This window comes from Mchenga conophoros, linkage group LG3, assembly GCF_057382185.1.
Source record: "Mchenga conophoros isolate Kocher_MC1m ecotype Shallow Benthic linkage group LG3, M_conophoros_male_GT1.1, whole genome shotgun sequence".
NCBI classification, from domain to species: Eukaryota; Metazoa; Chordata; class Actinopteri; order Cichliformes; family Cichlidae; genus Mchenga; species Mchenga conophoros.
In genome coordinates this window covers 68,093,646-68,115,837 of record NC_140528.1, presented here as the reverse complement: position 1 = coordinate 68,115,837, position 22,192 = coordinate 68,093,646, and the positions used below count along the sequence as shown (strand labels likewise).

Sequence of the window (22,192 nt, the reverse complement as noted above, 5' to 3'; positions counted from 1 at the left end):
GATCCTGTTGTTGGAGGGATGTCTGTGCAGTAAGGGCCCATCAGACCGTGTGTTTTCCTTCCAGGCTCCCGACATGAGCAGCGCCGAGGATTTCCCCACGTTCGGGACAGGCGTAGCCCCAAAGCAGGCATCGGCCTGGGGCCCCAAGAAGTTCTGAAGCTGTTCATCTGGAGAAAAACCAACAAAACTTCTGTAAAGTAGACGATGAGAGACAGAACAAATCTCAAATCTAATTGCTGCTCGCCTTCCCCTCCTCTTTAGTGACCTTCCTTTTGTCTCTCTTTCTCTGAACCACCCCTCCTCACTGTTCTCCTAACAACCAGCCACAATGAATTCTGGGAGAACTATTCCTTCTTTCTTCCTCCTGTCTCCCTGAGTACCTCCTCCTCCTCTTCCTTCCCCCGAGAGAAAAAAAACATTGAGTCCTTTGTCCATAGTTTTGCTGTCCTGCTCTTCCTCTCGGTTCAACCACTTTTGTTTGTTTGTTTTTTACTCCTCCTGCTTCCAGACTCCGCCCCCACCCCTCGACATCACGTCAGCGCGGTACATAAGAGAAGTTTGACTTTGTCAGAGGGCAGCGAGGAGGCATCCTCACGTACCTGACGCAAACCTAAAGAGAGGAGAGTGTGGTTTTGTTTTTTAGAGCGAGAAGAGTTTGTAAGCACCGACGACTTTTAAAGATTTCCTCTGGTTTTTACGAAGAGCTTTCTCATTTCCAGTTCGCTAATGTGGTGCAGTGGGCTGTATCCGTGCGTTGATGGGCTCAGGAAAGGTTTTTCCACCCATGAGTCTCTTTAAAAAAAAAAAAAAATTATTTCCAAACTGGGAGCAAAAAAACAAACAGCTGCTGTAGTTCTTTTTAAATAATAAGTCAGAAGACGTGGAAGTCCTGCACTGGTTGTTTTGTAATGAAGGTTGTTTTTTTTTGTTTTGTTTTGTCACAACTGTTTTATTTATTCAGAAAAAAACAAAAGGAGCCATTTCATTTGAACTACTGTGACCATGCGTTTTTATAAAGCACTCGCTGTAGCTTGCAACCTTGCGTCTGGGAGTGAATGCTGTACGTCAGGGGTGAGAACATGTTACTAGTTGTTCGAAGTGTACAAAGAACTTTTCGCTATTTTTTTAAATCTTATTCTTTTTGTTGTTGTCGTTGTCCTTCTTGTTGGTTTCTGGTATATTTGAAAGACTCTGTATGCGTGTGCGCGCGTGCAAGTTAAGATGTATATTTGAAAGAAGCTGAACCAAACTTTTACTTGGTCTTTGTCCGTTTGTCTGCTCGGAGCTCATCCTGGAGAGTTTTTCTTGTTTCTTTTTGTTTGTTTGTTTGTTTGCTTTTTTTTATTTACCTTCTGAACTCATCTTTAATTCAGACGTGCTGCTTAAAGTGACATCTCTGTTCCAGGATAAAAAAAGAAAAAACTCAACCATAAACAGCCGCACTTTGGTTTCCTCTCCTTCAGGTGCTTCATTTTACGGATATTTCGTAGCAAAAAAAAAAAGATGCCCTTTTTTTGGTTCTGAGACTTAAAATGTGAGCTCGTTGCTAAATTATACAACCGACCCAGACTTCAAGCAGTTTAGCTAAACCGTGCTTGTGCCTGGAGGTTTAAAGGAATACTTGATCATGTTGGAAAATATGCTAAGAATTAGCTGAGAAAATCAGAGCAGGCGATTGTCCATTAAAGCAGGAGGAACTGCAGCTGAACTTCAGTTAAAGATGACTCTGCCGTGAGCGGCACTGCCATCATTTCGCGGCATCAGTGACTTAAAGTGGACCTATGCCTTATTTTCTGTCGTATACATTTATACAGTGCTCATTTATTAGACCACCACGCAGTGTAACGTTTATACTACAGCTGACCTAAATCATCAGTGTTGGTAAATGCCAAAATAATTATGTTTCTATAATTAAAAACATGTTTCATCCATTGACTTTAATGTTTATTAACATTAAATTATGACTTATTATTTAAGTCGGCATGCTAAATTACAGTTATTTACATGAAATCCTGAACAGAAAATTTATTTGGGTGGTGGATTATTTCCTGAGTTCTTAGAGAAGTTGAGAGTAACCCCTCAAAATTGTGTTATTGTTGTATTTGCATAATAAATAATATCAGTTGTTATTATATTTAGTTTTAAAGAGCTTATGATGGATTTCTAACATGTTTTCTAGTTTTTAAGACAAGTGGTCTAATTTGCTACACACTGTAGACTGTTACAGTGACGTATGATTGTATTTATATGGCAAGAGTTTAAATTAGGGCTGTCAAGGTTCACGCCTTAACACGTCATCATGATTCAAATTTAAAAAATAAAATAAAAATTGTAACATATTTAACCCATTTGGAGTGCAGAACTTTTGAAATGCGTTGACAGACATTTCCGGGATTTTGAGTCATTCTCCATTCCAGATGGGTTAAAATTTTTAATTGCGTTAATCGTGACGACAGATTAATTCTGCATTACTATTGACAGCCCTAATTTAAAGTTATGAGATTACAGTCTAGAAATAATCCATATGAGCTAAAAGCTCACACTTCACTCTTCTAAGCGGTGTTTTTTTTTCTATTATTGGACCTGTAGGACGTCAGTGAGCGCAAAGCCCCACCCACTTGCTCCTTATGACAACCAATCAGAGGAAGAAAAGAAGAATAAGAGAAAAAAAAAGCTTGTTTAGACCAGTATAAAGCATGCATGTAGCGTCCCTGTCATAAACACTCATTAGCTAACGACTTTAGCCAGTGAGCATGTGGTTTCAGTCAGACGTCCTCCTCGTCACATGGGAAAAAGGACGGCAGCAGCAGAAATGAGTGGGTGAAGTTGTAGGAGCTACATCCATCTTTTAAACTTTGTGATTTCAGAGAAAGGATGAACTGAAAGACTCTAGCAGGGTCCAGGATGCCAGAAATGAGGATTATTTCTAAGTGGCGCAAACAAATGATGCAGGTGGAAACGAGCTGAATAAAGTCCACTTTAAGTCTCGCTCGCTCGTTGAAGTTCGGCTGCTGGTGGATATTGCAGGCTCTGGTTGGAAAAGTGACCCTCTGGTCGTCCATGTGCTCTCTGTCAGTGTCCTCAGAGATTAGCTCACCTGTGTCACTTTAATTCACTCAAAGGAAAGATGTTCTCATGCAACTATTCCCTGTAAATGAAGCTAAAGAGGCAGAGTGAACAGCTCTGTTAGCAGACGATAAAAAATTAATAAATGAATAAAAAATAAATAAATCTCAGGGTCCAACTTAAAAGTGAAGCTGGTGCAGAAACAACTTAACCGCTGAGGATGGATTTGCAAAAGACGCCGACTATGCAACCCAGCAGGACCACAGAGTAGATCAGGCCCCGTCAGTACTACAGTCAGATCTTTTGTTCGTGGAGCAGCAAACTCCCTCACTCTGACTTTCAGCTGCCACTTTGCTGGGTCTGCATTTTTTATTTTTAATCACATTGTGTGTGCTTGTTGTTAAATAGCAGGATGGAGCTTCTCGCGAAGCAGCCGCTGTTTCTGTACAGAAAACAAAAAAGCTATGAAAAATCCCACTATCGGCCTTAAAGAGTTACAAGTCACCAGGATTTTGGAGGTGGTGTGATTAAGTGTGCAACACTGCAATAACGTGTCAGTGACCAGACTTTTCTTTTTTCCTACTGGAAATAAAATGTGAAAAAAAAGGAAGCAAAAAGCACCAGCTGGTTTGGTCTTTTCTTTTCAGCATCTGTTTGTTTTTCAGCTCAAAGGGGAAAAAACAGACTTTACCCATCCATGTGTGCATACTGTCTGTCAGTTTTATTTTTTATAAATCAGGAAGATATGATCTGTTATGTAACAGCCTGTACAACGCGACATACAGAAAACAGAAATAACCCCCCCAAAAAATACAAATTAAATTGTACAAAGCAGCACTGGGCCATAAATAAACCCACTTAATAACTTTATTGTTTTCACATTTTTGATTGGAAGTGTTTTTCTTTTCCTCTTAAGATTCCCCGTCACAGCTGCTTTTATAGAAGGTGAGCGAGCTTCGATCGTGAAGTGAGTTTGGCTCTTTAAATGAAAGAAATGTTGGAAACTGAACTGAAGAGTGGGAAGCTGACATGCAGTCAAGGTGGATGTTGAGCATAAACGTTTGACACAGAGTGTAAATCATGAAGAAACATTCACGTGTAAACACCTGGACGTAGGTCGCGGGGACACGGACTCTGCTCCCGGGGGTGGATCGAGTGTAAACTGAAAGGATGAAAGGGTGGTCACACCTTTTTTGGTGTGAGTCCATTTCGCTGACCTTTAGAAGAAGAAGCTAAACATCTGGGGAAATGTGCGTTTTCACATGAAGATACAGTCAGCCTGTAGGACTCTCCAAAGCTACCGCGTCCTCTGAAGCTTGGTAATTAACGTCCTCTCACGCTGGTCTGTTTAAACCGCACAAGCATTAAAGAATAGAGAGCAGTGGCACTGATTCAGGATGCTTCTCTAGAGGAAGCATCCTGAAGTTACCGTTTTCTCTCAGGCCATCGCTGACAACAACAGCAACAGTGAGAGATGCATTTCCAGAGGAACCTGGAGAGCATCTGTGTGCTACGGGTGCTGTTAAACCTACGACTTCATCCACATTTTCATCCCTTTCTCTTGTAAACCTTAAACTCAAAAAATACTGTCTGAAAACCTTTAAAATGAGGTGAGGTATCACAGGGAACCATGTGGGGTTTAAAAGGGGCTCGCTGTAGCTTCATAATCATTATACAGGTGTGAAAGGTAAAATCTAAGCAAAAAAAAGATGCTAATAAGCTTGTAATTTCTTTAAATTAAACAGTGTACTATAAACTTGTGTTTAATTCTACAGTATCTTAAAATATTTCATATCTCCTTAACTTGTAAGGCTGGAGCGTTAGTTATCATTCATCACCTGCACTTTGACAATCCCAAACGTGCAGCGGGGGCAGGTCCCAGGTCCTAACTTGTTTTCCCATTCGATAAAGAAGTGATGCTGGACAAGACTGCAAACGGGGCTGATTTAAAAACAAACAAAAAAGCCAAACTGCTAATGTGGAGACATGAAGAGGACAGCAACATACAGTGGTACATGTGTAAACAAGCCCCCCCAACCCACCCACTCCAGTTTTAAAATCCCTCCAGATTCAAGTGTGTCTTCTTTTTTGTCTGTGTGTGAAAACATCCTCACTCTCCTCGTTTTGTTTTTCTTCTTTTTTACCCACATTTGTGTTTTTAGGTGACAGTTTGTTAACGTGCAGACTGGCAGGAGTGCAGCTCCTCCCAAAGTAAAACACTGACCAGCACAGTGTTAAAAGTAAGTGCCAAAAAGAGAAGCCGTTTGTGAGGCTCCGGGAAAGAAAGAAGAAAAAGAAAAGTGTAATAAAAATGATTAAAAAAAAAACCCCTACAGCGGATGAACGAATGCTTTGTGTGGATGAGAAGTTTAAAAATCGCCCACGAGTGTCTGAAACATAAAGTGCAGGCAGTGTCTGTCCTTTGAAACCGCCGCGGCGCCGCTAAAAGAGTCCGAGAGCGAAAGGAACGAAACTAAATCAAAGATGCTGAAGTGTCAACACTCCACAGCAGGAACAGCTGGATTCCAGAGGAGTCTCTCGCTCAAGGCAGGGCTGGATTTGGTTGTCAAGTTTTTCTTCTGTTCGAAAAGTACTAGGAGTGCCGTGTGGAGCTACCCCGCCTCCACCCAAATTCTTCCTTCATTGCTCCGTTCACTCGATCCGAACGAGCAGTCCGTAGAGGAGCGTGCCGCCCTGCTCCTTGGTGATCCACTCGATCTCGGAGTTGCTGAAGCGAGGGTCCAGGGGCTCGCTGTGGCCGAGCGTCGGGGGTCCCACCTTGTAGGAGCCCGGGCGCACGCACACCTGGAATCCCACCTGAGCCTGGTGGCAGCGGTGAGAACGGGGGTCCCGAAATCTGCGTGAGTAGAAGTGCGCTGTTAGTACAAAAAGCCACCTCACTTCCTGTTAGCTCTGCTGGGTAGCACTCATAAAACAGGCAGATGTGACTTACTGCACTTTGGGAGCAAAGATCTCCAAGCCAGAGTAGCGCATGGTGGGGGAGAGTCGCACCCTGGGCACCTCCCTGCCGGGGGCGCTGTTCTCCTCCGGCTCGCTGTAGCCGTTCGGCCCTTCCACCTTCGCTGGAGACACCGAGAAGATGGACGACATCCCTGTGGAGACAAAGCGTCAAAATGTTGTTTTAGCTGCTTTAAGGTGTTTCCTTAAACAACTCGCGTGTGTCTGGAGTCGTCGTGTGAATACAGAAAAGGCGTGCCGGTGATTTCTCTACCCGGCAACAGCTGGCTGTGGTCCAGCGTGTGTCGCAGAGCTCCCACGCTGGTGCCGTGGTACGCGATGTGCCACTTCTTCAGTGCATTGGAAACCTCACAGTGGGACTTCATCCTGTACAGATGTGACAGTGTGTTACTGACGCAAACACAAAGCAAGCTGAACGGATTAACGTGGACTCCCTCGCTAGTTTCAGGTCAAACGGATAGTGATGTCATCGCTGCTCAGCTTGAGGCCGTCTTCTTACCTGAGGCCAAAGCGGCACCACCCAAAGGGCAGGGCGTAGTCCCGGGGCGGCTCTCCTCTCTTGTAATACGCCTCGTCCCCCCGGAGTTTGTGGCAGGACTCACAGTAGCACAGGTTGTACTTTGCATCTTCACTGAAGTATCCATCTTAATAAACAGAGACGCTGCGTTTTAGATCCAGATGAAGTCTCGGGAAGAAAAGCTGAAAGATGAAGCACCCACCTGGTAACGTGAGCATGTCCTTAAAGCGCGAGCACAGCGCCTGGTACTCGCAGGTCTTATTGGGGTTGACCTCTGGAGGCGGCGTCCAGCACACACTCTCTTTGATTCCTGTTGTGAAAGGAAAGGAGGCAAAACTGATCAATCTGACGGCCTCAGCACTTTGAATATTTAAAAAAAAAAAAGAAAAAAAGTCAGCTTCGTACCATCAACCATGTCTGCCTTCTCCATGTCGCCCTGACAGCGGGTCTCACCACTTTCTCCACCCACAGCTGGCACGTTGTTGGTGACTATTGTAACCTGCCGTCAGCACATGACATATGATAAACATGCTGCCTCACAGTCCACACACTAACTGTATTCACAGCTTTCAGCTACACGAAGGTCTAAAGGTAGCAGCTGGAAGAGCTGCACAAACCTAAAAGACGCACAGGGTCTGTTTCAGTGCCATCGCTCATCACACGTGGGTATCTAATAAAAGCTTGTAGATGCTCTGGTTCTGTAGTGAGGTCAACACTGTGCTGTGACGAGGTAGCACATGTAACACCTGATGGAAATCTATTAAGACAGGTACACAGCAACAACCAGTCCCACTCACATTCACACCTACAGCCAATTTAGAATCACTAATTAACCTCACTGCATGTCTTTAGGCTGTGGGGGGAACATGCAAACTCCACACAGAAAGGTGACGCTGCTAACTGTGCTGCCACCTGATGGTTTGCTATGACCCTTTTGGCTTTCCGTACCCCTAAACTTTGGCAATCTTCAAATGTGACAGAAATGAAGTCTCTGGTCTGTTTTTGGACTTAAAGTTCATTAAACACGATAAAACAAATCCACTCTCAGCTTACACTTTCATGTTCTTTTTAATGTTAGTCGGCTCTTTGTTTTCTTCTACAAATCATTTCTGGATTTTTATGCAAAACATGCACTAATGTGTGCGCAAACCTGTTCACACTGGCCGTAGAGGTCTATGAAGGGGTAACAGGGAGAAGGGATGTCCTGGGCCGCCACGCCCTGGTCCATGCCGTTGACATAAAGGTGGAGACAACTGTTGGCGTCCACCAGCAGACCCAACGCCGTCCCCTCTGGACACGTATCCAGGTTAGGACCGTAGTTCTCACATATCTGGAAAAAAGAGGGGGAGACAAGTGAAGCAGTGAAAGTGAAGGAAGTCAAATTTGAGGGTCAGTGCGAACAGACTCTCTCATGTAAGACAGAAAAAAATAAATCAATATCCTCCCCGATGACAGATCTGTGTGATCTCAGTGCACACCTTCAGGGAGTTGTGGAAGACAGAGTCTCGCTGCAGGAGCCAGGCTGAGCGCTTCAGACAGCACGCCGTGGAGGGGAAGTTGAGCCGGTCGGGGGAGTGACCAATCACCCCTAAAGACAGCGACGACGTCCATGACGGGTTCAGACGGTCGATGTGAAACTGGTGGGCAAAAACAGCGATGGTTTAAGACGGTACCCCCGAAATCGAAGCGAGCGCTCGGAGGATCCGAATGATTACGTTAAGCCTTACTCTTACCTGGAACAGCTGCTGACGAGCCAGCGGCTGGGCGGTGACCAGCAGGCCCTGGTTGTAGCTCGACACTCTGGCTGCTGTCAGGTTCTGATTGGACAGCTGGATGTTTTTGCCGTGATTCTCCAGGAATGCCATGACAGTGGGCACCAGCACGCACGGTTCGCTCTCGGCCTGAAGATGGCAACAGAGAGTCAGACTTTCTCTCTAAAAATCGAACAGGCGGAGGGTACCTCTTAAATATCCTTCATACCTCTCTGACGGGAGTGCTGTCCTCCTCGCCCTCGCTGCAGCTGTCTGAGGAGAGCGAGGGCGCCTTAACGCTCTCCACGTCCTCCGTTAGCGAGGAGCTGACGATGGACGCCGCCGTTATCCGCCCGTACAGGTCCAAAACTCCATAAACGTTCTGCAAGGAGCAAGAAAGAGGCGCTGAGTGGCATCGCAGACCGACATCACTGATGAGAGTCAGAGTGAGCGGTGGTTACCTTAGCTACGGCTGTCGCGGCGGGCCCCATGTCTTCTCCGTCGATGAAGATGTGCATGGTGTCGTCGTTGCACCTCTTCACTCCGACGCGGTTCCCAACCTGAAAACACAAATCCGGGTTTAACGCCGCCTGTGTCACGACACAATTAACACCTCCGAGTGACGTGCGGCGATGACACACTGCTGCTGTTCGTCTGGTTTTTAGCTTCAATGCTTTTCAAAGATAAGAGACATTTAGAAAAAGTCTCAAAACATTAGTTTCCGCTCTGTTTTAAAGCTTTATTCAGCCACAGCAGATAAACAACACAAAGGAATCACAGCATTTCTCTGCATTAAGAAAATGAATCAATATTTAAATCAAAAAGCCCGAAGACTGATGGAGTAAGCCGATTAGTATTCAGCTCCAAACTATTCAGGATTTGCATTTTAACTTGAAGATTAAGAGCGTGGGTGCTCGTGTTTAAGTCTGCAGGTTTTTATACCCTGGGGTCAACTTCAAATGATGGACAGATAATGTTAAATATTAATCATCAGTGAACAGTGAGAAGCCCTCGATCCAGCTATTTAGACGGTGCCTTTAAAATTTGTATTTTTAAAAAGTGGTTCTCCAATTTTAAAAAAAACAAAACACAAAATAAAAAAGACAAAAATGTGAGCGTGCAGGAGACAAAGAAGCAGATTCTTCTAAGCTTCTCTGAAAGGCTGTGAGAATCTCTTAAGTCAACAGGTTTAAGGGTCTTTAATTTGATCTTCAACTAAATCCTTAAAATTTAATGAGTTACTTGAAGCGCCGCTTACAGGTATCCGTGAAGAGCTTCGGTGCACAGCTCAGAGAGCCGGCGGGGGAGGAGGGGGTGTGTGCGTGGCTTACCATCAGCCGGTCCAGTGAGCAGCCGTAGTTCTGCCGCTGCAGCACGCCGTTGCGACGGACCTCGGAGCCGCAGAGCAGCCAGGTGACCTTGGTGCGGAGCTGCGGGAGGGAGGGGGAGAGACCTGACAGCGGGCAGGATGGCAGCTCCAGAGGAGCCAGCGTGGTCAGGCCGATATGCAGCGAGCCGCACCACTGCTCATCCACCTCATCTATCCTCACCTGCAGGGAGAGAGGAGCAGGAGAGGATTAAATGCAGAACTCAAACCTTTCCTTTCTACTTTTAAGCATTTCAAATGTTGCAAATCAGGCCCGCCATCTCTGAAATATCTGGTCACCGTGACCTCTTCCTCACCTCAAACAGCTCATCCGTTTTGAGCTCCTTTGCGCTGAACGCGATGCCGTGAGCGTAACCTCCGACTCGGACGGCCTGGCAGCCCTCGCCGAGCAGCACCACGTTCTTACCGTGTTTGCTGTGGAGCCGGTGGGCAACACCGGCCACTGCAATCACACGGAATGAAGAACAAACACATCAGACTCTGAGAACATAGTTTCGTCTTTTTCTTCCATTTTGAAATATGCAGTGCTGTGCAAAACTCTTGAACCACCCGTCATTTCTACTCATTTTGCTTTTGGTACTAAGTAAGGATCCTGACATTTACCTGGTGAGTGGATGGGGAAGCTCTTCTCTGTGACGTTGCTGGTACAGAGGCTGTTGTCCAGCGGGCCCGATGAGCTGGTGATGGACACCTGAACGCACTGACCGTACAGATCGATCACAGCATACACCTCTGAAAGAGTCAGACACACACATCTGTTAATCTGACTCCTTTACCATAATCCATCTCAACCCTGTGGCAGAATGAAAGGCAGCAGAAGCAAGTATGTATGGTTTGGATGTGCAGAGGGAAAGCGTGGCTGATTTAGAGGAAGTAGTAGTGGTATGTGTTGCTTCAGTCAAGTCCTCCAACTCGTACAATTTCCTACCTGATGGGAGGCCAGAGCAGGCGACACCTTGGTCGACACCGTTGATATAATAGTGGAGGTCTCCGCTGGCTGAGCGCATCATCCCGATCCGCGAGCCCGTCGTCAGGGAGTCCAGATCGCAGCCGTAGTTGTTGCGCATTGTGTTGCCATCCTGCATGATGGCCGTCCCACTGCGAGGAAAGCAGAAAGGGAAAAAAAATGTTCTCAGTTGAAACCAAAATTTTACATTTTTCCACAAAAAAAGTTCTGGAAAAATATTTTGACTTTCCAACAATTATCTTCTCTGTACACCAGTTTTAATAGGTTAAAAAGAGACAACTGGGAACGTGCACATCTGCATTGGTCATGCTGAGCACACATACACTGAGTCCTTCTTAATAAAGCACAGACATTAGTTTCAAGATGACATCACATTGGCATACAGCATCAGTACCTGAGCATCCACGTGTCATAGTCGATGTCTGTCATGGTGTTTGGAAACTCCAGCTCCTCTGGTCTGATGGCTGTCACTCCTAAACACGGGAAGACGAGGAGAGGAACACTTTTGTTTTTTTGCTGCTCTAGTGTGAAGTGACCTGCTGCTGGACACATGGCAAACATCTCACCGGCTTCTATCGAACCCGACCAGCGGTCCACCATCTTCTGGATCACGATTTCAAACAGCTCTCCGTCCCGAAGGCACCTGCAGCAGTTTAAGACATGACAGAGGAATGTTAGCGGCTCCACAGAGAAACGCTTTACACCTTCACCTAATGAGCAAATCAAACAAGGTGACACCGCCCATCTCCTGTGAATAAGAGGTGGATAGTCTTTAAGCATAGACTGTATAAGAAGATGGACAGCGCCATCACTGGTTTCATCTTGGTGTTTTGAAACCAGATGTGACAAGTGGTGGACAAACCTAGAGACGCCGCACACTCATACAGGAGCCCCACACTAAACCAACATGGCTCTACTGTCTTTTTAACTCTTGCTGGGTTGATAATTTACAAAATGTGCACGTTTTGTTGAACAAAACAGAAAACTAGTGATTGAGAGTGAGAAATGTTTTGTTATGAGGTCAAAGATCAAGAGAGGAGCAAAGCGATTTCCTTATAAACTTCTATATAATCAAACGGGTGCTGCCCCCTGCTGGCTGTTAGGAAGATTGCAGGATTAAGATTTATTTTTTTATATAAAGCACAATCTTCCATGGATGGATTAAGAGTCACTACAGGTCACTTTGACGTCACGTGTTTCACCTATTGGAGATGACAATAGCATCGTTGAACTCGCTGCGGCAGTTCTGACGCAGGGCGGTGCGCCCCCCGTTGGTGATGACAGCATTGGTGCCATGTAGGTGGTGGAAACGCAAGTCAGTGGTTGTGGTGGCTCCGCCTACTGAGCAAGGACTCCCAGGGGACATGGCTGTGGGTCCCTCGGAGCTGTCCTCTGGAAGAGGAGGGAGGTCTACTGAAAGAGAAAGAAGCAGAGAAAAATAACTCTGATGATAATATTTTCTTTTTAAAGACATTTCTTAGTTCTCGTGCTCTCCTGTCTTACCCATGTCGTCCATGATGGTGGCCTGTGCAGCCTGGCCGTAGAGATCCACCACGGCATAGACGCTGGGGGGGACATTCCAAGCTGCCGGGCCCTGAGCCACGCCGTTCACAAAGAAATGAAGGCTGCCATCTTCTTTACGCACCACACCGACTGTGTCACCGGCCTGGAACGAGAACAATGCATTAAAAACAAAACAAACAGTCATGTTTAAAATAGTAATAAAAACAAACATTATTACCACTAACCTTGAGTCGGTCCAGGTTGTGTCCATACTCATCCAGTATAGTCGTTCCGTTGTGCATAACACCGTTCCCCGTCATCATCCACGTCCCTGGAAAACATCCCCAGTGGGATCAGTAACCCCGGCGCAGCAAGTTATCCAAACTACAAAAGCTGCTCCATCTCATCTCACCTGAGCGCAGGTTTGTCATGGTGGAGGGCAGCTGCAGGTAGGCGGGGTTGTGCGTTGTGACGCCTATTTCAATGGAACCCGCCCACTTGTCCACCATTTTGTCTATGCGAACCTGGAACACCTCATTGGAGCGCAGCGGCCGGCTGCTCAGGACCACGCCGTGATTGAAGTCGTCAGTGGCGCTGTAAAAGCGGCACTGTTTACACTCCATCACTGTTCTGTGATTGAAATACTGCAGTACTATATCAACTTTCTTCACAAGTACTTATGAAAAATACAGCAGAGGACAAGCAGGTAATCTGCGTGTTGTTCAGAGGTTTTAGGAGCTTTTGCAGCAAAGATTAGTGTGAAGATGAGTAAACACTAAAAATATTGAGCCGCGAGAACATATTTACACCACGTTCCAAATTATTATGCAAATTGTGTTTAAGTGGCATAAAGATTAAATAAGTTGTTTGTCAATTAAACTCATGTATGGAATTGTGTCTCAGGGCTCTTTGGATCACTGAAATCAATCTCGGACACATTGGTTTGAGAACAATTAAAGGAAAAACCACTAAAGAAGGATGTTCCACATTATTAAGCAGACCAGCATTTTCAAGCAATATGGGAAAGAAAAGGATCTCTCTGCTGCTGAAAAGCGTGAAATAGTTGAATGACTCGGACACGTAATGAAAACTTTAGATATTTCACCAAAACTTAAGCGTGATCAGCATAATGTTAGGAGATTTGTGCCTAAGTCAGAGCACACATGGGTTGGTGTGGATAAAGGGACAATGTGGAAGGTTTCTGCCAGACAAATACATCAGACTAGGGGGGCAGCTGCTAAAAGGCCATTACAAAGCAGCAAACAGATATTTGAAGCTGCTGGTTCCTCTGGAGCCCTGCGAACATCAAGGTGTAGGACCCTCCAGAGACTTGCTGTTGTGCATAAACCTTCTATTCGGCCACCCCTAACCAATGCTCACAGCAGAAACGGCTGCAGTGGGCCCAGAACTACATGAAGACTAGTTTTCAAACAGTCTTGTTCACAGATGAGTGCCATTCAACCCTGGATGGTCCAGATGGATGCAGCGGTGGATGCAGCGGTGGACGGTTGGTGGACGGTTGATGGACAGCCAACATGTCCCAACAAGGCTGTGACATCAGCAAGGAGGTGGTGGAGTCAAGTTTTGAGCCGGAATCACGGGGAGAGAGCTGGTCGGTGCTTTAGGGTCCCTGAAGGTGTGGAAATGGCCTCTGCAAAGGATGTGGCTTTTCTGACTGACCACTTTCTTCCACGGTAGAAAAAGAAGAACCGTGCTTTCCGCAACAAAATCATCTTCATGCAAGACAATGCACCATCTCATGCTGCAAGGAATACCTCTGCATCATTGGCTGCTATCGGCATAAAAGGAGAGGAACTCATGGTGTGGCCCCCATCCTCCCCTAACCTCAATCCTATTGAGAACCTTTGGAGCATCCTCAAGCAAAAACTATGAGGGTGGGAGGCAGTTCACATCCAAACAGCAGCTCTGGGAGGCTGACATCCTGCAAAGACATTCAAGCAGAAACTCTCCAAAAACTCACAAGTTCCATGAGTGCAAGAACTGTGAACTGCTATCAAATAAGGGGTCCCATGTTAATATGTAACTTGACCTGTTAAGACATTTGAATTGTACTCTAATGCTTGATGACTTGAAAATGATGCTGTCATTTGAATCAACTATGTAGGAAAATCAGAGAAACGTATCATTTGCATAATAATTTGGAACGCGGTGTAGTTGTGTGCATTACCCGTAACAAGTATTTTCAGATCACGAGGTTAACATGAAGTAGCAGAAAGGACAACTCACTGAGGTCGCAGCGCCGTCCTGCCATCGCTGATGATGGCGGCCTTCTGACCACAGTTGGGGTGAAAGAGCAGACGGTCGGGCAGCTCTGCGTCCGGGGTGACGGAGAGAGTTGTCCGGGGTCGGCCCACGTCGGGGGACAGCGCTCTCATGATGGCGTTGTTGCGTCTGAGGCGGTCGCTGTGATTGTGGTTGTGGACTATCGTGACTTTGACAGCCATGCCGTAGAGGTCGACCACGCCGTAAACCACGTTGGGGGTCTGAGCTGCTGCGACGCCTGGGAGAAACAAAGCAAGAACAGTAAAATTCTTTACACTCAATACTTCATCCAAGTGTGGATTCTACGATTACATCTTCAGACACATCTTAATACAGAGATGAACAGCCGAGAATAACACAGGAGCTAAAACATATTTACATCGATCAGGCATAACATTATGGCTACTGACAGGTGAAGTAAATAACACTGATTATCTCTTCATCGTGGCACGGGCTAACACAATACGAGGCAGGTGGTCAAAATGTTATCCTTGATCGGTGTAAATAACTAAAAGAAATCTCCAGCACCAGATGAACTGCTTTGTGGTTACTGGCTACATCTCTCACTCATTCATAACCACCATATTGCGCCTGCAGCTTCAAAGTCCTGGACCGGACTTCTGTCTCCTCATCAAAGGCTGTGATCCGTCTCACCTTGATCGATGCCATTGATGTAAAAATGAAGCGCTCCACTGGCTTTGCGCATCAACCCTATGTGATCTCCCTCCTAAAAGTCGATAACGGAGAAAGTAAAGTCAGATTTACCAGAAAAAGACTAAATGAGATGTTTACGCGTGTGTTCACGTGCTTCACCTGAAGTTCATCGAGGCTGAATTCACAGTATTCCCTGCGGGTTCCTTTTCCGTTGGTTAATATCCCACAGCCGCTCATCATGATTGTACCTTAAAGAAGCAGAAACAATCAGCACCTTGTAATTTGCCGCAGACAAACAGACTTCCCCGTGTCATTACTCGTGCCTTACCTGAGCGCAGATTGGTCATAGTTGCAGGATAGTCCAGGTTGTTGGGGTTGTGTGTGGTCACACCTATCTCTATTGAGCCTGACCACTTGTCCACCAGCTTATCGATACGGATCTGATAGCAGAGAGTATTATGATTATCTGTCACAATTAGTCATTGATTTTAATGTCAACCAAAGATTTTATTGCACTTTCATAAACCCTTAATGCTGCTGTCACGTCCTTGTGCTACTTCCGGTTAATGTGCAAATCTTTGTATCAAATACGTGCACGCACCTCAAACATCTCATTGTGTCGGAGCGGCCGGTTGGTCATCACCACGCCGTTGTTGAACTCGTCCAGCGGTCTCCTCCGCTCCGCCGTCTTGTTGTTGTTGCTCAGTTTGATCAGCGTGCCGCACTTCTCGTGGAACAGCAGCGCGTCGTTGGTGGTCATCGCGCCTGTCAGCGCTCCCGGCCCCACGCCTCCATTACCAGCAGGGCTGCTGTTAGAATTTCCACTGTCCCCGGCACTTCCCGCTCCTCCTCCTGTCGTCCCCGTCCCGCTGTCGCTGTTCATTCCTCCGCTGCTGCTCCCTCTGTCATTTCTGGAAGAGGAGTCGCTTCCTGTATTTCCTCCTCCTGCTGCTCCTCCCCCTCCACCACCACCGCCTCCTCCGCCATCCTCCCCTCCGCCCTCATCTTCGGAGCGGTAAAAGGACACTATTGCGTTGTTGAACACGTCAAAGAGCTGGTGCTCCGTCAGAACTGAAAGACACGGGAAGAGAACAGCTGTGAGCGCCAGTCCAGCTGGAAAGTGTCCGCTGATGGTTCTGGGGGGCATGTTCTTACCAGCATCGGGCTCCAGGTTGTTGAGGAACTTGTCTGGTCTATTGTGACTGCATCTAAGCTCAGGCACTGGCAGAGATAGGAGACAGCAGATCAGTGCAGTCCAACAGACAGAAGGAAAAAGAACCGTGGCGATAAAGAGCAAAGGCTTCTTACCTTCATCTCCATTCATCATTCCATTCATTGCTGTCACATTCATCAGTGCCGCGATCCCCACGTCCTCCCGACCCCCACACACTAGCACCTCTTCCTCCTCCTCATCCTCCTCCTCCTCCTCCCGCTCTAATGTCTCGCTCTCTCTTTCCGCAGAGGGCGGTGGCGGCTCGCAGCTCACAACTGTCACTTGCGTGCACTTCCCGTACAGGTCCACCACCGCCCACAGCTTGGGTGGCAGGCCGCTTGCGGCCGCGCCGCAGTCCTGCCCGTTAACCCAGAGGTGGAGCTCTCCGCGGGAGCTGCGCTGAATGCCCACGCGGTCGCCCTCAGCTAGCTGGTCCAGGTCGCGGCCATACTCCTCCAGGACGGAGCGGCCGTCGCGTAGCACCGAGCAGCCCGACACGATCCAGGAGCCGCCCTTAAGGCCCGTGGCGCTGCTGGGGAAGTCCAGAGCGGCGGGGTCCAGGGCCGTCACGCCGATTTCGATGGAACCGCTCCACGAGTTCACCTGAAAGGAGACACAGTGTGACCTTTAACCTTTCTCCTAATTAAAGATCCATTTTTAAAAAAGCAAAAGACAACAAAGTATGGATTTTACACCTTACCATAGACCGAGTCTTTGTCCCACATTTAGCAAAACATTTAAAAACGCTCAAAAATAACGTCAGAGCCATGTAGCTTTGTGAAGTCGACAGCAAATATTGAGAAAAAGCACAGAAGTAGTAAAAATGTATTATTATTATTTTTTCTCTGACTCCGAGTGGAGCTGTGTTGTGCCGTGGGAGTTACTCTTAAAAAAGTGAAGCTCTGTGCTAAAAACTGCAAGTAGATATCTATGGAAAACAAAGGGCGTGTCGTGTATGATCCGCCGCTGTTATTTTTAGTCGATCTGCCGGTGACGAGCACAGCTCAGGCAGCGCTCCTTTGAGAATAAAGCGGGACAGTGCGAGCGTAGAAGAATATGAAAATTTGTCAGAGATTAGTTGACAGTAACTCTGTCGCTGCACTGTCATGTTTAACAGCACGAACATGAACTTGGAAGAAAACTCACTGAACCACCAGTGCTGCATTAGATCACTGTTATGATACCGGTGTCTTACTGCCAAGATGGGAGTTAAATACATTTTGATACTGAAGGGTGAGTTTCACACATCCTGCTCTATATTTAGATCAAACAGAAGAGGGAAAAAAATTAAATAACAACTTGCAACTGACCACGACATCAGAAGGACGTAATCAGCTTTGTCCCTACATATTGTCCAATTTGTCATCTGTCTGATGTCCCATTAGCTTGATGACAAAAAGCACAGTTGAAATGATACATGTTGCAGTGTGTGTGCAGATTAGGGCTGCTATGATACAGCGGCACTGACAGCAATCGGAAGATTATTTAGGTAACGAAATATTGCTAGTATGTAAATAATTCAATTCAATTCTATATTCAATAACAACAGCAGTCGCCCCAAGGTGCTTTATGGACCCTACAATTAGGGCTGTTCGATATAACGATATATATCGGATGACGATATAAAAACGTCTATGTTTCATTTTACGCTATCGTTTGTTTCGTGGTGTCGCAAAATAAACTGTTTACGGAAATATTTTTTCATCGTTTTGATGGTCACTGTAGTGGCTATATTAATTTCTTAAAGTTCTCTCTTTCTCTTATATTTAATATAACCACACTATGGACGGACAAGCGCCTGTTTTTATCCGTTGTGGTTAGCAACAACTACGCTAAAACCATCGCGTGTCTGCTTGTTTATGTTCCACATAAACCTTTCACAATAAAGCTCAAGATCCTGTTGAGACTTTTCAAAATAAACTTAATCACGTGAAAGAGCAGATTATTTACGGATGAGAAGTAAAAAAGAGCCGCCAGGTGCTAAAAAATAAGCCTTAGACTCAAACGTTAGAACAGGCTTTTCCCCGCAGCACGCTGTGTAATAAATACTCACAAAGAAAACGTCGCCGTTACAACTTATGTCTAAAAATCTATCGTTTCATGCATCAGTTAAAACACTCGACTCCAGGTACATGAGCAGCTGGAAACACTTCTCGCAAGTCGAGCTGCCGGAGATTCACAGAATTTACAGAAAATGTTACATTTGTGTGATTTATATCGTTATCGGACGATAGAATTCTTATATCTCATGTTATATGAGATTTTGGTCATATCACACAGCCCTACCTACAATAATCTAGAGAAATGTCAACAATCAGATGACCCCGTATGATCAGACACTTGGCGACTGTAGGAAGGAAAAATTCCCTTTTGACAGGAAGAAACCTCTGGATCGGGGAGGGGCAACTATCTGCTGTGTTACGGGTGAGGGGTTTTGTTTATATGTTTTTGTCTTTTTATTACCCATTAAGTGTATACTTGTACACCAACTTGCTGGCAGTTTTTTGGGATTTATAATATAAATATGGCACAGGGGCAGGAAATTTTTTTTACAAGCTTTTGAAGGCAGATTATGCAAACTCCACAAGTAAAGGAACAGAGTTGAATCAGGTACAAGCTCAGGATCTTCTCACTATGAGGTCATAGCTAATGCTTTCCTCCGTTTTATGACTGAAATAATAAAAAGAAGTGGAGCCGCAGAGAGCACAGACGGCTCTGTGGTCCAGGTGTAATGATTAAACCCATTCGAAGAAAACAAACACCTGAGCTTCAGCTCAGCGATCTCACCATCCCCTAAACTCATGGCGCAGTTGGTCCCCGTTTCACAGCAAAAATTCCTCGTGCCTTTGCACGACATTGGCCTCATATCGCCTAACAGGCAGCCCGAGGCATCTGTTTCTTCCCGGTAACACGAAGCTCACCATAAGCTGACGACAACGAGATACTTTATTGATCTGCCGAGATGAATTCTATTGTTCGTTTTTGTTTAACCTCCACAACGTGGACGAGAGACTGCAGCAGAAAAAGGAAAATGTAAACAGCAGCTGGCGTTGATGTTTAAGTCTTGATTAAAAACACTTGAGCGCAGGAGATGCGAACCCCCGTCGTCTTGAAGAGGAGTCGACTCCTGGCTGGCTGCACTCCACCTGCTGCTCAAGGAGAAAGGTATCTGACAAAAACCTCAGCGGTGGATAAAAGCCTCAGTTTTATGCTCAGTCATAACCCACCCCCACCCCCATTAGGACTCCAGTGTAAGAGATAACCGTGACCATATCACTGAAACCCTTCCAGCTCCTGGGATGTTTTTCTGCAGCTGACTTCTGTGCCAAAGACACTTTCCCCGGGATCAATACCTTTTTTTTTTTTGTCCTTTTTACACTACAGTAAGCCTCCTCCTGCCCACTTCTTCCTCAGCTCCGTGGCAGGTGCTATCTAAGGCAGTGTGCTACTGCAGCCAGGGTATCTGGGTTAACAAATCTGGAAGTAGCTCAGGCTGACCGGGTCTGTGTGTGTGGAGGAGACAGACATCTCCTTCCCTCGCGCTCTCGCTTACGTAACAGCAGCCTGTGGGCGTCTGCCTCCCGGTCATTCACTCGACTCGACTCAAAAAGACTAATAATTCTAGGCTACAAATATACACACTAAGCGGGACAACAGAGCATCTTTCATAGGGAAACAGAGAAGTTCATAGCCTGTCAATTTCAAAAGCACCACCTATGAGGAGCACCGCTAGAGAGAGGAAACGCAGCTGCTCAGCTTTTGCGGCGCGAATTCTCACAACAACAAACTCCTATTTGGGAGCAAATAAAAATTTTCCAGCCAGATCGGCATGACTGAGGAACACAAAGTGGCACAATTTACTGAATTTGTGTGCTTTTAAAACACGTTAGACTTGAAAACCTATGACTTTAGCTCGTAATTAAACAGTAACAGCAAGAAACGAAAAGTGGCATTTCAAAGTAGATATTAGTATCAATGTGCCAATTATATTGATCTACTCATCCCATTAAGCACAATTCAAAACTTGATACTGTCACACGAGACAAAACACAGCTAATCATTTTAGCTTTAAGTAACTCCCAGTATACAAAATGCATGACATAGTATTCCATATCACAAGTTGAATCTTCCACTGAATCCTATCATATCAGTTCCTTAAATGCTAAAACACCTGCCGAGTCCTGTTCCAATAAATCACTTCATTCCCCCTCATGTGTTTACGTCCCCCCACCCTGGACGTCAGCACTCAAGAGTCATACCAGCGGGTGCTCCGTGATGTCAAACTATTGATTTTCAGACTGGCAATGCATGCAAAGACAGGGCGTGAGCCTTTTTATGAGAGCCTTTATCAGGCTGAGAGCTCCACCAGGGATGCATAATTATCTAGCATGCAGCAGGTGCTATTAAACCAGATGCTTTACGTGCACACACGCTATGCTTTTAGACGGCTGGACACACTGTCATTTCGTGTGTGTGGGGGGGCAGTTGGCTTTGGCACTGACTCCAATGCTGCCATGTTGTTGGCAAGCGTCGCTGGGAGGCCAACTGCAGAGACAGAAGCCATTACAACGGAGAAGGTTTTCCACAACTGAAATGTAAACACTGTGCACAGGCACTCTTAATGCAATTCAAATGCTAATTCAAGGAAAGAGAACATTGGGCCACCTCTACCTGCAAAAAGTCACAATTAAAAACTGGTTTAAGCTTCATCAGTGGATGCGAACTGTAGCTGTAAGCTGTCTTTGTACTTGTGATTGAGGAGAGGCAGGACTTTGACTGGAAATGAAGGAAAAAGAAAGGAAAAAGATCACCTGTACTTAACTTGATGATGCAAACAGTTAACAGCAGCAGGTCTAGTAAAGTTAGACACGTGATATCCGTGATTTTGTGTTTAAATGGTTGTGAAGTCAGCCGAAAGAGTGCATGTAATTAATGAGTAACAGCATGAAGTAGTCAGCCACTTTTGGAGCAGCAGTTCTAGCGGTCTGCAGACGCTTTGCATACGCACAGAGGTGAGCGGAGGCTGCAGAGCTGAGGCTTTCAGCACACAGGCTCTGGTTAATATTAATGACAGTGGTAACAGCCTCGGTGTAGTCACTGTGTACTGTTCACACATGGCCTCTGAGTCACTACGATATGAACACTGCAGTGTTATTAGCCATCGGACAGACAGCCTGACAGGCGACCGATCCTTCAAAACAAGCCCTAAAAGAACCGCACTTACCGGCTTAGGTGGGATCCTTTCACGCGATAAAACGATATCGGGTCCCTGTCAGCGCCAGACAAAGCCCTCGTAGCACCTTCCAGAAAGGCTAGCCCCGGCCAGCCTGCTAGCGGCTCATTAGCACGGCTATCTGACGGCACCAAGGCAACACGGGCGGGCTATCGTTAGCTAAGAGACTTGTTTATCACATCCAGCCCACAGCGGGCTGTTTATCAGCTCCCTGCGGTCCTCCCCAGTTTCTGTAGGTGTATCTAATTAAAGCCTGAGGAGCGGTAAACACTGCGGCTACTGTCAAGCCCTGCGTGTGCCGCCTTAGCAGCAGCAATAGCTTTAGACCGTGGACAGCCACAGACCCCCGGCTCGTCCCTCCAGCTCCACTCCCGTCCCGCTGCCCTCACACACGCTCAGAGGAGCCAGCAGCGGGCCTGCAGTTTGTTTACCTTCTTGTCAATGCGGACGGTGAAGACATCCCGGTCCCTCAGCGGCTCCTTGCTAAGCACCAGGCCGTGATTGAACTCCTGGACTGGCTGGTTGCGACGGGCGGTTCGGTTCGAGTTGGACAGGCCGATCAGCTTTCCGCTCCGCTGATGCAGCTCCGCCGCCATCTTCAGTGGGCGGCCAGTATTCACGACAGCGAGGCTTTGCGAC

At 46.3% G+C, this 22,192-nt stretch overlaps 2 protein-coding genes across 4 annotated transcripts in view; one reads left to right on the top strand and one right to left on the bottom strand.

Annotated features, from left to right (window-relative positions):
• Nucleotides 1–3,947, top strand: part of hdlbpb (high density lipoprotein binding protein b) — a 23,875-nt gene extending 19,928 nt beyond the window's left edge. For both annotated transcript variants that reach the window (XM_085266848.1, XM_085266849.1), the window contains exon 28: nt 65–3,947. In XM_085266848.1, coding sequence (XP_085122974.1) covers nt 65–157 — 93 coding nt within the window. In that variant the 3' untranslated portion in view covers nt 158–3,947. The remainder of the gene's footprint in view (nt 1–64) is intronic.
• Nucleotides 3,765–22,192, bottom strand: neurl4 (neuralized E3 ubiquitin protein ligase 4). 2 transcript variants are annotated; one of them, XM_085266843.1, is made up of 29 exons: nt 21,985–22,192; nt 16,416–16,923; nt 16,263–16,328; nt 15,709–16,178; nt 15,436–15,547; nt 15,267–15,355; nt 15,108–15,180; nt 14,418–14,691; nt 12,583–12,764; nt 12,416–12,501; nt 12,171–12,333; nt 11,870–12,080; nt 11,234–11,310; nt 11,062–11,140; nt 10,629–10,798; nt 10,304–10,432; nt 9,997–10,142; nt 9,645–9,863; nt 8,775–8,873; nt 8,543–8,695; nt 8,296–8,463; nt 8,041–8,199; nt 7,713–7,892; nt 6,968–7,061; nt 6,765–6,872; nt 6,545–6,689; nt 6,299–6,411; nt 6,020–6,179; nt 3,765–5,923 (listed from the first exon to the last, which is right to left on the bottom strand). In XM_085266843.1, the coding sequence occupies exons 1-29, from the start codon at nt 22,147–22,149 to the stop codon at nt 5,719–5,721; spliced, it is 4,803 nt and encodes a 1,600-aa protein (XP_085122969.1). In that variant the 5' UTR covers nt 22,150–22,192; the 3' UTR covers nt 3,765–5,718. The 2 variants fall into 2 exon arrangements, with proteins under 2 accessions (XP_085122969.1, XP_085122970.1); XM_085266844.1 differs by having other exon boundaries at nt 11,870–12,077.

What these genes read in the sequence shown, in the direction of transcription:
- neurl4 (XM_085266843.1), bottom strand. Translation starts at nt 22,149, where the DNA reads ATGGCGGCGGAGCTGCATCAGCGGAGCGGAAAGCTGATCGGCCTGTCC. An exon ending in AGGACGGCGCTGCGACCTCA is followed by an intron (nt 12,765 to 14,417) that starts GTGAGTTGTCCT and finishes CCGCTTTTACAG; the next exon opens with CGCCACTGACGACTTCAATC. An exon ending in ACAACCTGGACCGACTCAAG is followed by an intron (nt 12,334 to 12,415) that starts GTTAGTGGTAAT and finishes TTCTCGTTCCAG; the next exon opens with GCCGGTGACACAGTCGGTGT.